Source organism: Anser cygnoides, chromosome 1, assembly GCF_040182565.1.
Source record: "Anser cygnoides isolate HZ-2024a breed goose chromosome 1, Taihu_goose_T2T_genome, whole genome shotgun sequence".
NCBI lineage: Eukaryota > Metazoa > Chordata > Aves > Anseriformes > Anatidae > Anser > Anser cygnoides.
The window spans coordinates 54,803,994-54,822,006 of NC_089873.1; the positions used below are offsets into that span (position 1 = coordinate 54,803,994).

At 43.8% G+C, this 18,013-nt stretch overlaps 1 protein-coding gene across 1 annotated transcript; it reads right to left on the bottom strand.

Moving 5' to 3' along the window:
- Positions 1–692: 692 nt before the first annotated feature.
- ADSL (adenylosuccinate lyase) lies at positions 693–17,995 on the bottom strand. The gene is made up of 13 exons (XM_048069931.2): positions 17,753–17,995; positions 13,197–13,400; positions 12,022–12,066; positions 11,139–11,218; positions 9,032–9,203; positions 8,689–8,735; positions 8,190–8,280; positions 7,301–7,370; positions 6,189–6,336; positions 4,167–4,257; positions 3,516–3,605; positions 1,171–1,347; positions 693–839 (listed from the first exon to the last, which is right to left on the bottom strand). Exons 1-13 carry the CDS (start codon positions 17,906–17,908, stop codon positions 753–755), a joined length of 1,458 nt encoding a protein of 485 aa, XP_047925888.1. The 5' UTR covers positions 17,909–17,995; the 3' UTR covers positions 693–752.
- Between the last annotated feature and the right edge of the window lie 18 nt (positions 17,996–18,013).

Genomic DNA, 18,013 nt, shown 5'->3' on the forward strand with positions numbered 1-18,013 from the left:
TAAGACCATCAAAGACCTCTTGAATTTCTCTGGCATACAATCAATTCCCACATCTTTCTCTTTCCTTATCAAACAAAACTCACTTGCAGTAGAGAATGACTTACAGTTGCCAGGGTACACCTACCATTCACTATTGAGCACTTACAACCAAGGACCTGGAAAAGTAAATCACAGTGGGTGTTCCTAACCTACACCTGTAAATATGATTGTCAGAAGGTACAAGGCCACAGGTACAGTATTAAAACAGTTGGAGAGCACTGAAGGACCACCCTATAGATGCAGCCAAGAAGTTCCATGTCCTCTCCCTTTCATTATTCTTCATATTTTTACCTATTAGCTCCCCGAACTACAGTACTCTGTAAGCAAGTACAGCCTTTTATCATCTTTTGAATTACCTGTGGAGAAAGTTTAAGAGGAGATGAATAAAATGGGAATGTGGGAATGGGAACATCAGCTGGCACCTGGCATTGCTCTTTAAGCAGCTGGCAGCGCTCTGTGCGGGGCCAATGAAAGGTACTGTGTTAAAGCCACCTCGTCACCTTCAAGCGTTTCTCAGTAACTCTGCACACAATAGAGGGAGGCTTGATTAAATAGCAGATAAAGAAAGGAAAGCCCATCTGGAATCAGGGTGGCTGTAAGCTCTGGGGGTTAAACGTGCTGTAGACAACAAAAATAACATGACAAGGTAAACACACCTGGCTCAATACAGTTTTTATTATCTTCCTGTACCCACAGTCTTGCCAAAAAAGTGCCTAAAGTGTCAACTCAATTTTCCCACCCATCTTGCTTTGGTATGGGATCAGTGCTGGTCGAACCTCCTCCTTCAGGAACTTTGCCACCTGTTCAAGAAAGAGGGGAAAGAGAAAGTGAGCAGAGAAGGCGGCGTTCCCTTCTTCTCCCTATTCAGACCTGCTTGCCTCATGGGAGCTCTGTCTCACAGAGACACTGAGCAGTCAGATATGTCCAGGATCAAAAATTTGAAGCCCGTAGGGTAGAAGGACAAAGAATTCAAAGAAATATGTGGAAATATACCCAAGATAAATGCGTCTGCTGTAGTAGTATGAGCAGAGATAATAGAAAATGTGTGTACTCTCTGGCACACGAGGATGGAGGATGAAAAATTAATTACATAACCACCCCTAAAACTGTATCCTCTTTTGAGTATTTTACCTGCTGAGGAGCACGTCCAATGAAAGAGGAGGGATCCAGAAGGCTATCAAGTTGTTTATGGATGGGGCTGAAGTAAGGATCAGCACGGACACGGGCAATGAAGTCATTATCACCCCCTTCCTGTTTCACAACAGCAGCTGCTTGCTGGGAGAGAACACGGATCTTCTCGTGGCAGTCCTGCAGGAGCAGGGGGAAGAGAAGGGAAAAAGAAAAATTCAGTCTGTTGTTACTGACCGCACATGTTTATCCTGCTAACCTGTGCAGGAGGAAAAACATCAAAGCATAGTCCATTGAACAGCACACAAATGGAACACAAGTTGGACTGTAGTGTTTCATATATCACATATATCATATCTGAAAACAAGATTTTATTAATCCTTCCACATCTGCCCCTGTTCAATTATACCACAGAATTATGGCAGCAGAATCCTTTACACTTCCTCAAACTTTCCAAATACTCTTAGGATTCACTATGGGATTTTTTTTTCAGTTGTTCTATTCCCTACTTGATTTTTCCAAAGGCAGATGAGAATAGTTGTTCCCAAAAATATTCTGTTAACTGTAACAAAGGAATTCCTTACTCACAACTAGTCATGCCCTGGAACATCTTGGGAGCATAACAATGAAAAGCATCTACAAACTTGGAAAAGAAAAATAAAAGAAAAGCTGTCCAACTTAATGAGTGGTGAGACTATGTAAACCACGGGAGACTATGTAAACCATGGCTTACATAAGGACAAACAGACTGACAGGAAAAAAAAACCACACAAACCTGAGGGCTTTAAAACGTTCTTCGCTATAGAACCCTCACATGGAACTATGACTGACAACATTCTTAAAACAAATTTTCTGAAACATTTCCTATTCCTTTGACTTCCTGTGGAATCAGTCCGTAAAAACAAGAGAACCCAAATGCAGGGGACCACGTGCAAAATCAGATGCTGCCATGCTGGCCCTAAATTTGTTATGGGGTTGCATTTATAGACCTGGAATAATTTTCTCCTCAAACATATTATCCCTGATCAATCTTCAGTTAGAAGAAAAATAATCTCCTCTTCCTCATCTCCTCCATTCAAAGGCCATCTTGTTCCAGCACTGACGTACCTCAGACAAATAGATCTGGATGTTTAGGTGAGGGAGCTGCTCAGTGGTGGGGAAGGCAAGTGAGTTTCTCTGCCATGAGGTGGGTAAACTCAGTTTTTTCTTTAGAAAATGTGTTATTCCAGACTTTTCAGCACATGAAAACAGGACATATTAATGTGACTAAGGACAGCTTCTGTAAGTGTACTGAACTCTATAGATTTGTAATTAAACAGCACCAGAAAGAAGGTAGGCCAATAACAAACACAAATGAAATTAGCTCTTCAATCTAATTAAATAAAGAGGACTGTTTAGGTAAGTACACGGTACTTTAGAAACAGCTGAAAAGATAACGAAACCATCCACAGGATATGAACCTTAACGTGTTCAGTTAGTGAGCTTACTGACTGACTCAGTGGCACACATCAGAGATGCACAGAAAAGAAAGGAAAAAAGATGTTTCCTGACTAATACTGTGGGTGAGTTGCCAGAAGTGTTCCAGAGAACTAGAACCACGTATCCTGCTGAAAGCTTCCAAGACACATTTCTGCTCTTTGAAAGTTTTACTTCGTCCCTGATGTGAAAACAATTATTGAAGGAAACGTTACTATCTAAAGGTAAGTGAAAATAAGCTGTCTTGTTGGGATGTAAATCTCATTATCAGTTCTAAACTGATTTTTAAAATTAAATGATAAGGAAATATAATCTAAGTGCGTCTGGATTTATTTGCTAACAAAAAACGTTCAATTTCAATTTGCTTCAACACAGAAAACTTAATAAAGGACACAAAACAAAATTAGCAACAAAAAGCACTACCCTGAATTAAGGAAGTGTGACACAAGAATGAATGGTTCAGAATAGTCTTACTTGCTTTTTGTTACTGATTCATTCCTTTAATTTATAAGGTAGCCAACTGCCAACACGTTCCATTTAAAGAAGCTTGGCCTGTGTTCCCAGTTCCTTCAAACATTTACAAAAGGAAAACGCCTACTAGTATCTAACAATAAAAATAGGTCTCTCTCCTCTCCAGCACAGACAGCCAGATTAGCTCAAACACACAGTGTTCCTAACAGTAAAGAATCTCTACAACAGCTCTTCCCTCAGCAGAGACTGGCTTTGCAGCACAAGTGTAATATTAATAACTCTGTGTGAGTGGGAAGAGAACAAAGAAAGATGGGATATTCAGGACAAGAACCCAGAAGCTTTTGTTTCTCAGGAGTGAAACATCAGGAAGTGAAAAAAGGTATTTTTGAATTCATTTGTACCTGACGATTGCCTCCTGCTTTCACCATCGCCATGATTATATTCTCTGTGGCCATGAATGGAAGCTCCTGCCGGATCCTTCTGTCAATCACCTTAAAAAAAAACAAAACAAAACAACAAACCAGAAAAAACGAGAAACAGCATTACAGGAATTCTTGTAGACAACCGTGATTCCTGGTGAAGTTTTCCTCTCCTTTTGAATCCCCAGGACTGTGCAGTGATGAAAAGGTAATTACTCTTTTTGAGCTTAGTTCAAAATCTATTGAAGCTGATAATAAAAACTGAACTTTCTATGGAACATTACTGTGGAAAAGGTGTACAATTTTATTTTTTTAAAACCTGTAGGTAAGTTACAGGCCTGTATGAGATCTTTTGATGGTAAATTCTACAAATTCATTGTACAGTTCAGAGAAAAAAATACTCCTTTTAAGAAGTTTTGAATTTACTGTCTTTTGGCTTTAACAAATGCCATTTTAAGTCTGCATTGCAAACAGTAAGAACGGAGAACAAAACTCAGAAACTGTTTGAACTATCAGATAAAAATGCAATCCATAGAGTGGGAAGATTTTTTATTTTTCTCTACCCACTTTGGCATAGTTGCAGCATTATCAAGGATGCGACGCTTCACATGCTATCTATATCTAGCGTTTTACCTTTGGATATACCACAAGTCCCTCGGAGATATTCTGCAGCGTACTCAGAATGATGTCAGCCGTGAGGAAGGCCTCAGCCAGGCACACACGCCTAGGAAACACACATACACAGGGGCCCAGTTAGCAATAAAGGTCACGTTCACATCTACCACAGATCCAGCTCCTAACTTTTTGTAAATGTCTCTTAGATAGCGTTACTGTGGACCTAAAAGCTGGAACTGTTCCCTTTATGGGTGCTTCTTGCTGCTTAAAGGTCAGGTTTTTTTTGTCAGTACAGAAAGAAGAGAAAGCGTAGAGGCACACATAGAAAGCTCCAAAATAATTCAATGATTACACAGCTAGAAAAGAGGGCAGCAATTTACAGAGCTAGTAAACACATGAGACTGTCTTCCCCTAGGTGTTCTGCATGGCCCTGTCTACGGATCCTACCCTGCGGCAGTAAGACTTGCTGCACGCTCGTGCTGTGCCCGGCTGTGCTCAGCAGGGAACTTCCAAAGAGATCCATGCGTTTGGTGGGGGTTTCCTCCAAGAGACCAGCTCCTGATCACTAAGCAGGACCCTGACAAAAAGGAATGCCAAAAGGAAAGGAGGGAAAGGAAAGCAGTAGTGAGGACTGTGCTGTATCCGGCAAAAGAGTCTGGGTCACAGTGCAGCCAGTACATCACCCACCTGTGAGAGCATTACCCGGCTCATTATAAACCTTGATCGTTTCAAACATACTAGTACTTGAATCTTGTGCTACATTTAAAGCTCCCAACTCTATCTTACTGTGTTCAAAAGGATGCCCTTTATGCTGTTTTGTAGGTTATTTGTTTGCTTTTCCTCTGGCTTGCCCTCCTTTCAAAACACTTTACCTTTGACAAGAAAAATCCAAGGCACAGAATTTTGTAAATGGGTTATGAAGTACACAAATGACTCTCTTTATTAGATGAGGTCAAAGTAAAATTTGAAACTTTCCAGTAGTTATCTCAATGCTTGGTAGCTATTGGGAAATAAACCCACCATATCAACCAGTATCCAACTTCTGGAATTTTACAATGTTTTATGCCATCTGTGCAGCTCTTTCCTTAACAAGACCTGTAATGTCAGCAGCTGTGGAGCCAAGTGCTTTTAGGAAAAGATCTTGTATTCTTTCACAAAATTTTATGCAGACATTTTGTTTGAGGAGACATCTTTAAAATAGCATTCTCAGAAACAATCTGAATATCAGTCTACAGCCAAAACTGCTGTTCAGTATTCCACGTCCTGTATCTTATAAATCTTGGATATCAAATTCTACATCAGAAGACTACTCTGAACATTTCAAAGCTAAATAAGAGCTTTACGCATATTCAGTACTTACTGGTAGATGGACAAATTGAATTGCTATCATTTACTTAATAATAACTATAGATAACTTCTGCTCATCTCTAAGTAGTCATAATGAAGAATCCGAAAACAAAGCCAAGTTTGCTGAGCTATGTCTAGAAGACCTGCACAGGTTTTCATGAAGCATCGCTTAATAATGGTTTGTGCTCTTTCTTTGGGATCTGAATCGCTTCTTGTAAGGACCAACACTTTACAGAGAGATGAAAGTAAATGTCTTCAGATTTGCCAGAGGATGAAGGGTTTACAGATAAAATATTGAATTATTCAGTGTTAAAAGTGAAGAAGAGTAGGGTCAAAAACGATGTTCAAAACAGGAAGGAAAACCAATCTGAGAAATGTGAGAGCTGCTATGCTACAACAGTATGCTTTTTAAACCAGAAGACTACAAGAGCAATTCATTACCCATGTTTCCTGCATCCCTCCTCTCTCTGCTGGTTTGCTTTGCAACAGATCTTGACGGTTAAAGAAAACTAACATTTTTCATCTGATCTTTGAGAGGAAACCAGTCTGCAAGTCTCTAGCTTCTATTGAGACTGCTTTTCATCAAGGTGGTAACTTGTGGTTTTAGTTCAAAAATAGTCTTTCCTAAGTACATCAGAGGACCTTCTTGCACAAGACCTTCCAGACTCGCTGCGTTGCACGACGCAAACAAACCTGTTAGCACTGTCATCCAGTGTTCGCTCGAACCACTGCACAGAAGCTGTTTGGAGGGGATCCATGATCAGAGTCATCAGGTGTCGAGCCAGGCTGCAGCACCGTTCTGAACGCATTGGATTCCTCTTGTAAGGCATAGCACTTGAACCTGTGAAAGGAGAGAGAGTGATGGAAATGGGATAATAGAAATAGCACCCTCAGGAAGGTGCAGGGCCTCCTCCAGATAAGAAAAGTGCGTCAGGAATCAAATTTTGACTAAAGCCTCAAAACACGACGGTTTTCTAAATTCAGTAAAGAAAATGACAACATCACACTTCCTCAGATTGATCAGAAACATCCAAATGTGGGGGAAAAAAAAGTGAGAAGACATTTTACCAGTCTGCAAAAAAAAACATAAGTACTACCACAGAAAGGAACAAATGGACGTTATTTCCAGTGCAGTATTTTAGCACCATCTCTCTAAGCTACCCATGGCAACACTAGCAGCGTTGATGACCCTGTCTGCTCAGTAACACTGTTCTTCAAAGTCAGATACACTGCTGCCTTCTGCTCTGTGAAATGTATTTCAAAACCAATCACATAATGCAGAATGGTTCAAGTAACAGATAGGGCTAAGGCTTAAACTGCTGACCCAATCCTATGCACCTGTTTAGGGTGCCTGAGCTTTCTCTCAGCCCAGATCCAAAACTCGACATTTCCTCCTCCCCTTTTACCAACATCAGAATCACGTCACTGGTATTCTTCTGGCAAGTGTCCAGTCCAGTTTTATTGTTCCAAATTTGTCTGTTTATAAACACCAGAATGCTGAGTCAACCTGGAAAGCTACAGCTCCAGTTAGCTTCATGAGGAATGGAAAACAACGTGTTCTCCTCAGACCCAGGGCATCTTCTGTGGTGAATGAATACGTGACTGCTTCCACTCTCCCTTTACCCAGGAAGTGCATGAATACAAATATTAAAATTAATTACTTAATATCCAGAAACCTTTACCTCACACTCCAGTTGATTTAAAGCAACTTCTGTCAGTCACATTTCTAAGCTTGCTTAAAATGCTGCACCAAGATAAATGAAAAGGTCCATACACCAGTCCCAGAAATGTCTATAACCTCTTACCAATCTGGTCCTTCTCAAAAGGCTCCTCTATCTCCTTCAGGTTGGCCAAAAGACGAATGTCAGTACAAATCTAGAAAAAAAGCCGAAGAAATTAACAAACAGAACAAAACCAACACCCACCAGTATATCCCGTCAGCATTTATGGAGAATCGTTTACATCTATGTCCAAGAAGACAACTGAGGAGACAGTGAAAAAAATATTGAGAAAAAAATTGACACTACAACCATACTTCCTGGCCTACAAATCCCATAGTCAAGAAAGCATAATTAAAAGAGGGCGTCCACTGTATTAGAATACAACAGGACTCCAAGAAGGGCAAATGTTTTCAGGGAATGTTAAAAGATACCAGGAAGGAACACTGAAAAACCATAACAAAAGTACAGTGACTTGCAAATACAGATAATGTATGCTCACTGAACCAGCCAGCTTTCAAAACTAAAACAGAAAAAAAAAACCCCACAGATCACTTTATGCCAAGAGAAGGAGGAGGGAGGGAACAGAGATAAATCAATGGAAAGAATCCACAGGGACAGACAGAATAATACCATTACCAGAGAAGCAATTAATGGGGAGCAAGCAGTGAAATTTAAAAACTCACATACCACTAAAAAAGACATTTACTCTATTTGGATCAATTTAGCACAGATTAGACTAATATCTGGCATGGGATTTGTTAATCCATCTTGAAATCTGCTCAGTAAACTTTTTTTTTTCCTTAACACTGGTCTTAAGATCTTTGAGGTCTGACGTCTACGCATGAACTCCGTGGTGAATTTACACAATCACAAAGAGAACAGCTGAACAATTCATATTTCCTGAGGAAAGCATTCAGCACCACAAGCACCTTCTCTTCCACTTCTTCCCGGTGTGTACAGGTAGGGTGCTCACCTTGTGTACAGATGCTCCCAGGCTGGCCAGTACAGAGAGGACTTCAATATCCACCTTGCGACTGTAGGTCTGCCCCGTGACCATATAAGATCTAGAAATGAGAACAGAAGTTGAGTGTTCTGGACATTAAACCATATTACAAGACTTTGAGCAAGGAGTGACAACGGCTCTTGAAGTGGATGACAGCACTGTCAACCTGTCCCGATACCAAGTTTGGATTCAGGCCGTCAATTTCTTGGAGCAGCATGCACGAGGAGAGAGAGAGCAGAGGAAAAATACACAGCTGTGCTTTGACAGGGAGACAGCCAGAAGTGGCTTGCTTAGGAGGTGTTGTTTCCTCCAGAGGGCTGCAAGTGGGAATGGAAGACCACCAGGGGAGGTAAAGTCAACAGCAGCACAATGTCAGTTTGGCAGCCAGTGGGATCTGGGCCAGCACGGGCAGCAAGAGTCAGACTTTGTTAAGAGCAAATTCGGGTTACTAAGCATTCTTGTTACATACCGCTTAAATCCTGCCTTTTCAGTCACTAATCTGTCCAGCTCTTCAACCTCAGGGGAGGGAAAAAACAAAACAAAAGGACCTCAGAACGCAACAACTCAAAAAAAAGGTCAGCAGCAGCAAAAAGGATCCTCTGCTCTTCTCAGTTTACCATCCACAAACCTCACAGCTGCTGGGAAATACCCCCTCCCACAAATCCTGCTTGCTTGCACACAGGGCTCTGCCAGTGGGCCCCGGAGGGATCACAGTGCCCTCGTGATACCAGACCCTCCGTGCTCCCACAAACACAACAGCATTCCAGAGGGGAGGATTTCCAAGGCTGCAACGGGCTCTCTGTCTGACTTACTTTACTGTGGTCTCCCTCAAAGAGCTGCAGGAAGCTGGCTTGTGTGCCAGTGGTGCCTTTCACACCCCGAAAGCGCAGGTTGTCCCGAGCCCGCTCCAGGTTCTGCAGGTCCATGCACAAGTCCTGGATCCACAAGCAGCAGCGTTTCCCCACGGTGGTGAGCTGTGCAGGTCTGAAAACAACCAAGAACAGAATGCAACTCGGTGGCAATTTGCACAGTAACTCCACAAGGACCACGCTTAACTGCTGAGTCTGCTGTTAAGACCTCTCTCTTTCATTCATCAGAGCAGGAGTTAAAATGATCTGGCACATACACACCACCAGTGATGCTGGAAGATATGATCATTCTTTTCAGGAATTAAATGTAGTTACATCAAGAGAAGACAGTAATCGCAGTTGCCGTGCATGTTAAAAAGGGGATTAAGAAATAAGTGAGAATGGATATTTGAAGGTGCTTAACTACTAAAGCCGTCTATAGCTTCTTAAAGAAAAGTAACTGCCCATTGGTCAGAAAAAAATGATTTTATGTCATTCTTCTTCCAGAACTCTCAAGTCAAAAGGAGAAGTCTCAGTCTTTACTAATAACATGACTTCACAGGTCTCCTTACTTCTGCTCCCCAGCCAGAGCTACCAGGGATCTGCTACCAGATCCAGCTACCTCTGCTGGCAGAGGGCACCCCCTGCCGGTGCTGAGCCCAGAAGTCGAAATATTTCAAATTATCAAAATGAACTCCAAAGACAATGCCTGTACTGTTTTAAAGACTTCACACGTGAACAAAGTGCTCCTTGCACAGAAAGCACATAAGATGTGGAAGCAGGGATGGGTGATCCAGAAGGAATACAAAGAAACTGTCCAACATTGCGGGGATGGGTTAGGAAAGCCAAAGGCTACTTTGGGGTTGAATCTGGTATGGATGTGAAAGGCAACAAAGAAAGGCCTCTACAAGTTCATAAGCAGCAAAAGGAAGGCTAGGGAAAACACGGACCTGCTCCTAAACAAGGCAGGGCACCCTGCTGACACAACACACAGAAAAGGCCAAGGTACTCAACGTCTTTTCACCTTGGTTTTCACTAGTAGGACTTGCCTTGTGTACACTTCTTGAATACCCCTTTGTGCTTTCCAAAAGTCAAGCTAAAACAGAGACCAGAGAACACTCCCCCGAAAAGCTGTAGATGAAGGACCAGGGACTAGAGCTGATCAAATGACATGGCACATACAGCAAGACCATTAATCAGAGACCTGACCTGAAGCTCCCACTCTCCTTCAGCAGTGATTTTAAAGCGCCAGACATTGATACTGACACGGTCCGTGCTTAATTTCTGTGGATCTGGTGTTCCACATCACCAAGGTAGAAAATCCAGGCTTACCTCAAGATGTATAGTTAAAGCCTCCGAAAACAAACTTTCTTCATGAAGTAGCAGATTAATTACCGCCCCAACAACAGACTGGTCCAAATCTTGCTGCACTTTGACTCAGGAGCCTGCCTAAAAGCAGTGAATGCCAGCAGCACGGCACAAAAACTGTAATTTTCCAAAGAGACAGAAAATGCCATTGTCCCGTTAAAAAGGGGAAATTCTTCCTGTTTTTTTTTTTTTCACAGGGTCCCATATATGGCTGTGTGAAAACCGAAGGATCTCGTAATCATCACTTCAGAAGAAAGTTTTAACAGGCTGAGTAGCTGAGGTTTCCTGCCAGCAACAAACTTTTCTGTGTTGCAGTTGAAAACAACTTAAACGATGAAAAAAAACAAGTATTATGAATATGTGATTGGAAGATGGGCTCACTGCAGTTCACAGCCATGCCTTCTGGAACAACCCCAGAATTTACACATCTGTTAGCAAGTTCTTCATGCGGCTGTGTTAAAACAACATCGGGCTGTGTTAAAACCACTGCTGACAGCTATCCAAAGCAACAGTTCGATTTTCTGAGGCAAGGCTGGAGTTAGGCACGTATTCCTTTTCTGAACCACCAACAATGTCCTAATGATGTCCAGCAGTGCCAACTGCCACAGGTCAGAGATGGGAAACAGAACAGAGAAAGTAGTAGCAAGCCAATTTATCCAAAGAACAGCCAACAAAATGAAGGGAAAGGCTGATGGCTACTTACTGGTAGTGAGTGAAGCCCAAGGTAGGCAGGTCAGCATATTTCTCAGCAAATTCGGCCAGCCGGCTGATCACCCTTGCGAGCTGGTGGATGCGGGGAGGATAGAAAAGAGGCAGCATGAGAAAGGAAAAAAAAAAAAAAACAAACAAAAGAGAAGCTGGCATGCTTAAGCACAACAATGTTGTTAGAAAAGGGGGGAGAGAAGCAAATGTGCAATCTTTGAATCTCTCCCTCTAATTGTTGAATGTGATGTGCTTCATTTTTTCAGGGCATGCACAGATTTTTTTATATTTTTTTTTTACTTTTTTCAAATTTTTACAAAATTTGAGCAGGGTATGATGTAAGTAGTTGGACTTCAGCTGAAGCTAGTCCAGTTTTCATATCCAACCCATGCCTACATCTGGTGTAGCCCTGAGTATTTTCTTTATTCCTGAAATTGGTCAGAAATAAAGCTGCTTGGAGCGTAACTGACACGCATACAGTCTGGCGAAAACTGGATGCCAAGACATTCAGGCCAGCTACGCTCCCAATATATTCGTCCTCAGAAAGTTGTATTATATAGTTTCCTTAATGCTGACACACTTCTAAGTAATCTAGTTATGGGGTGTCTAAGCTCACCCTGAAAGCAATACAGTTGTTTTCTAAAACTGGTACCCCTGGCACATGGAAACTGCTCCTGTCTACCAAGAGTTGCTTATAACTCTCATGACGAGCAAGGAAGCTTTGGGGAAAGACAAAGACACAGGGAAAGGAAGATAACTGTTCACTTGCTTGAGAACAACCCAAGCAGACAGCTCCTCCAGCAAGGCCTATGAAAATCCAGACGTTATTCACAGGCCATCAGCACTGCCCACGTCCGAGACACTCTGCGTAACCGCCTTCTCACCTGGGGTAGCAGCAGGTTAAGTCCATCACGGAGGACGATCAGATCCTGAAAGAAGCAAAGAAAGGAAGTTTGGGCCATGCCTGACAACCTCCCATTCAATCTGAAGGGCCAGACATAATGGCTTCTCTCAGAGAGGACGCAGACGATTACCGTGCCCGGCCTGCCGAGAAGTCTCTTCTTACAATGAAACCTCTGCTTTTCTGCTCGTACCCAAACACGGCAAGGAACTTGTTTATGACAAAAATGCTGGATCCAGCATTGTTCTTACTATACTACCCACAGAAAGTCATACGGGGCAGTAGAAGACTGATTTCCACAATCTGGACATACGTGATTATTTTGAGATATTCCTGATGCCCATCGCACATCAGACTAAATCATTCAATCCAGCCAGAAAATAGAGGCACTGTAGGCTAAAGGTAGCAGACCAGGAAGTGGGCCGATCATGCAGAAGTCTTGCCTTTCTCCTTTTGAGACTTAAATACTGCTAGGCGCCACGTGACGTGGAAGGAAGGTGGTAATAGCCAAAAGCCAAAGAGATTTGCAAAGGAGTAAGGTAAAACTAATCATGCAGCAGCTTCTCATACAACAAAAGAGGCTATGAAGTTGCAGTGACTTGGACATCAGGGAACAGCAAGACACTGAGGCTTTAGTATGAACTCAGTTTTAAGGTTTTTCACAAATATTTTAATAGTCCTGTAGGATGGCAGCACTTCCTTCTTTATTTAGTCTATCTATCCATTCTATTGAAGGACTTTATCTACCCTGAATCAATACAGGTGTTCCGACTGACAACTGAAAGCTCACGGGCTGCGTATGCCAAAAGTGGACTTATCTTGTAGGTCAGTGAACTCTTGTTCCACTGACGCAACCGACAGCTCGCATGTTTGTGCATACATTCCAACTCTTATGATCATTACTGTCTTATCTCCACGAATATTTAACATACAAGAGCTTAGGGAACAGCTAATTTGCAGATAGATCTTGCTTCATATCAAAAGGGAGAAGACACAAGAGGAACCTGCCAGTCTAGGGCAGCTAGGAAAAAAGGATAATTAAATTCAAATGTAAAACTAATAAAAAATTCTGAAAAAATCTAGGGAGTATAATTTTATAAAGAGCTATTAAGTCAGCACCTGCATCTTTGTTTTGTCCAACTGACAATGCTTTATTACCGTATTGTCCCCGACATAACAGGAAGTTGCTCCAAGGTGAATGATGGCTGCAGCTTTCGGACAGCAGTGGGCAAAGGTGTGAACGTGTGCCATCACGTCATGGCGCAGCCTCTTCTCTTCCTCCGCTGCCATCTTGAAGTCAATGTTGTCCAGATTTGCTTCCATCTCCTGTATCTGCTCGTCTGTGATGGGAAGCCCAAGTGACTGCAAGGGGAAAAGAGCTTTCTGTTGCCCTTTGTCTTTAACAGATAAACCAATCTGAGACAGAAGCTGTGTAGATCACAGAATCACAGAATGGTTTGTGCCAAAAAGGACCTTAAAACCACCTCATTCCATGGCAGGGACACCTTTCACTAGTCCAGGCTGCTCAAAGCCCCAGTCCAACTTGACCTTGAACACCTCCAGGGATGGGACATCCACAGCGTCCCTGGGCAACCTGTGCTGGTGCCTCACCACCCTCAGAGTAAAGAATTTATTCCTTCTATCTACTCTTAACCTATCCTCTTTTAGTTTAAAGCCATTCCCCCTTGTCCTATCACCACACTCCCTGACAAAGAGTCCCTCCCCAGCTTTCCTGTCGGCCCCCTTTAGGCACTGGAAGGCTGCTGTAAGGTCTCCCCAGCGCCTTCTCTTCTCCAGGATGAACAACCCCAATGCCCTCAACTGTCTTTGCAGCAGAATGGCAATCGGGCACAATCAAGTCCTAAAATTCTTCGTCTCAGCCTGAAACTAGAAACTGAGGAAATGAGTTACTTGACCTGGAAGCAGGAAACAAATGCTCCCAGTCCATGTTTAAAAACATTTGCTGAAATTACTCAGCAAGCTGATTTAAGAACAGAGTAAGATATTAAACTGCAGAATTATACACGGGTATAAATCTTGCACAGTTCTATACTTGCACAAGATAACTAAGCTGAGAAAAATTTATTTTCCTAATACTGTGAGTTTAAAAGTCTCACAATGATCTTGGCATTACTGCTTTTTCTAAATCAAAAGCTACTGTCTTGCACATTAGTAATTGCAATTCATCGCCCAGGAAGCTTTAATGACAAAAAGCATTTCAAAAGCTGGTTCTGTTCAGAATGAAGCTGCCTAGTAAAATGTTTTGCACATAAGGAATCTGGAATTAGAGAAAACAGCAAGTGAAGCAGATATGTCTTCAGGGTCCTCATCATGTAACTCGTACCCACACAACTTGAAATATCTTGCTGTAGGTGTAATTACACAACCACAGCTGTCCAGATGAACGAGGAGAAGCACCTGGCTCCAGGCTGCTGTCTTCGAGGTGCACAGAGACAGATCATAACTGCCCGAAAGCCCACAGGCCTTGTGCTAAGATTAAAATCTCCTGCCTTGCCCACACATCCATGATCTGTTTTGACCACAGTATGTACTTACTGACAGCCATACGGAGAGGGAAGAAAGAATCCCCGAGAAAAGGGACTACTTGTCACAGGAGTACATGCAAGGTAGGTCAGTGCCAATGCAAACACTGTTCTCATGTGTCCACAAATGTCGTGGGAGGTCTCTTCCCCATGACTTTTGGCCAATATTGACAGTGCCTCAGGGAGAAAGTAATCAGATCTCCTTCAAATGAGTCTACCTAAGAAAACTAAGTAGAAAAACTACCTAAAGGGGATCAGAGGGTTTCTCTAAAGTGCTAACGGTCAGCGATACCCTCTCTGGGTTGTGCTTTTAAAGCGTGATTCCTCCAAGGCTGTTCCAATGCTTTGAGGTGCTATTAAAACAGCTATGACTCTTCATTCACCCTTCTTCCTTGAGGGCAGAGCAAAGAAGGAAGGTGATAACAGAGTAACTACAAACAGAATGAGAATACTGGACTGCTCATCTAACAATGAATGCATGACAGAAAAATACCGAAATTTAAATTGGACAAAAAAATAGATTGAGAGCTACTGCAGATGCTTATATTAAGGAGAGAAAACATCCAGATTCCACACAGTAAGTTTTTACTAGCCAGTTTGATGCTGTGGGGTGTCCACTGGAAGGAAGAGCTCCATGAAATTTGTACTTCTCTTTCAAGTAATAAGTTGTTTAGGTCAAGAGCTCAAGGTTTGAAAAAATGATTGAGGTATCGGTGGGAGTATCATAATACAAATGAATTTACATTAAAACAAAACAAAACAAAAAAAGCCAGAGTTTTGAGATGGGCACAAACTCACACCCTTCAGCTCTTAACCCAAACTTCTGCTGCTGTCAGCTGGGAGGAGATTAGTTTAAGAAGCTCTTACTAATCACACGCTTTGAGGGGTCTCCTCTTTCAAACTCACGCTATTATCTGCTATAAGAAACAAAACACATACTGGAAGGATTTTCTGTCTAATCCAGTTCCCAGTGACACTGTTTTTCAGTTCTTATTTCACATACTCCAAGTGGACTACTCAAAAACTTTTCCCCTAAGTAGGATGAATATTGAAACCACTTACCTTGCCCTGTCCTTCACCTAAAACTTTAACTGAGCTGCATGCTCCCTCTTTTGCTACTTCCTTGCAACTGTCAGAAAACCTATGGTTAGATCTTCCTAATATTCTGATTTACTGCAAAATAGAGACTGCAGGGACTGGAGAAGCAGCACGTAAATGTCTTGAAAGATAGAGAGGATAAGTAGTGGAGTAAATTTGCCCATAGTTCATTCATCGTTTTGTTTGTTTGTTTTTTAATATGCCTGTAAAGAAATATTACGCATCTTCAGTATGGAACTTGAGGAAACTGCTTCTATCTATTGCAGAGTGACCGCTGACAGAGCTAACAGGTGCTGCGAGGAGCTGACTTTCATTCCACGACTGACATCAGGAGACAAACTCCTCTGGAACGAGGCGACTGATAAAAATAGCGGCATCCCTCCTCCCAGCATGAAAAGGGTGCTCAAGAAATCGCAAGATCCGTCTCTGCTTTCTGGGAACACAACTCTGTGGTGGAAAGAGGATGCAAAAAAGGAACAGGAGACAGGGATGTACACAGGGGAACCCCGAGGCCTGGGCTTGGGAGCAGAAATCAAGAAGCCCTTTGCTGGTTCCTTCAGCAGCTCCTTTCTCCTGTTGGGCAAGTTGGGTAAAGCACCTCATTTTCTAACAGTAGAAAGGCGATGCTTTATCTGCCGGAATTGAAGTGACTGTTAAAATTATCATGCTTTGATAAAAGGCTCCTTAAGCGTGCGTTCTTGGTGTGATGGGTCCTGAACTATGATGAGATGCGTGGTCAGTTCACAACAACATCTCACCCATGGTGATCACGGTACCTCAGAGGGATGGGGGCTCCTCTTTAACACAGCTGTACAATTACACCTTCATTCCAAAGCATCGCCTCTGGAGCGGTGTGCTGTTGATGAGGCCACAGCAGCAGTACAATCCTCAGAGAAGGAAGGTATTAATGGCTCTGGGCACTGCCTGCTCGTTCGCCAGCACCGCGCTTCTCTGCCCTTGCGCTGATAGCAGCAGCTTCACCTAGTGCTCGGATTGCCTCCTTACTTTGGAAGCGGGAACTGGAAGTTTGCGCAGAAAACAAAACAGATATTGAGCCTGGAAGCTATCCTATGGATTTGCGATGTTTCTTTTTTTCTGGAATACATCACTGTGGAAAAGCAGATCGGAATCTCCCTCTCGGGGTACGTCAGTGCAGTCACAAGGAAACAAGCTGGCACATCCAAAGAGATGACGGTCTCTCAAACAGGGCGTAATACTCGCATGTATACGTACCCCTGATTGGGACCAAATTCAAAATAAAAAGGCTTAGCTTAAACTAGATTTTAGAAACGCTGGCTCTGTAGAAAGCACCGACATAACAGCTGCCAATCCCACCGACGCGCTTTCAGTCTCTGCTTCCCGAGGGCTGAATCGGCACTGATCTTTTTGTGCTGTTGGGTTTTTGTGGCACCCTGCCTGTCAGGGGTTGCTAACCCAGCGTTCAGCCCGCTTTGGCCACCAGTGAGGGGATTTAGGGAACATGGGCCTAACAAACGCGGGCGGCTGCAGGTGAGCGGGGCGGCTGCTTGGCACAGACCGAGGGCAGCGGGGTGGGTGGGAGAGGGCAGCGCTTCTCACCGCGCACACCCCCCGAGAGCAAACAGGCACAGAAGGACACTGCTGTTTGCTCGGCAGGCAAAGCCAACAACCCCTGCGGGCCCCCAGAAACCCCTTAGCGAGGCTTTTGCCCAAAGGGGTCGAAGGGCAGGAGGGAGGGCGCGCAGCGTGGTTTGCTGGGTGAGGATTGCACACGCGGGGCTGTGCAAAACCTCAAACCTCGCGCGCTGCCCTCGCGTGCACCCAGGCAGCCGGATTTTTTTTTAATTATTTCCAAATTTTCCAAATTTACCCAGGCAGCCACCTTTTTTTATTTTTTTTTTTAAATTATTTCCAAATTTTTAGGGTCAGGATGAGGTTATTTCGGCCAGCTCCCTATTGCCCGGCAGGGAGCGACCCCAAACGCTGCCCTGCTCTCCGAGGGCACCCCGGGGGAGGCAGGGGGCGGGCGGGCGACCCCACCGGCTGCGGGACGGGTGCGGGGGCTGCAGCACGCCGCCCCCCCGGGCCCGTTACCTTCTCCGCCTGGGCGAGGAAGAGCCAGAGGCGGCGCCAGGTGCCGAACTTGTTCCTCTCGCTGAAGACGAAGGCCATCTCGGCGCCGGCATAGCGCGACACCAGCGGCGAGCGGTAGCGGCTCAGCGCGTCCTCGGCGCCCGCGGGGGTCCCCATGGCAGCGGCGGCACCGGGGCCGAGCGCCCGCCGCGGGGAAAAGGGCGCCGGGCAGGGAGCCACCCCCCTCCGGCCGATAACCCACCCCCCTCCCGGATAACCCAC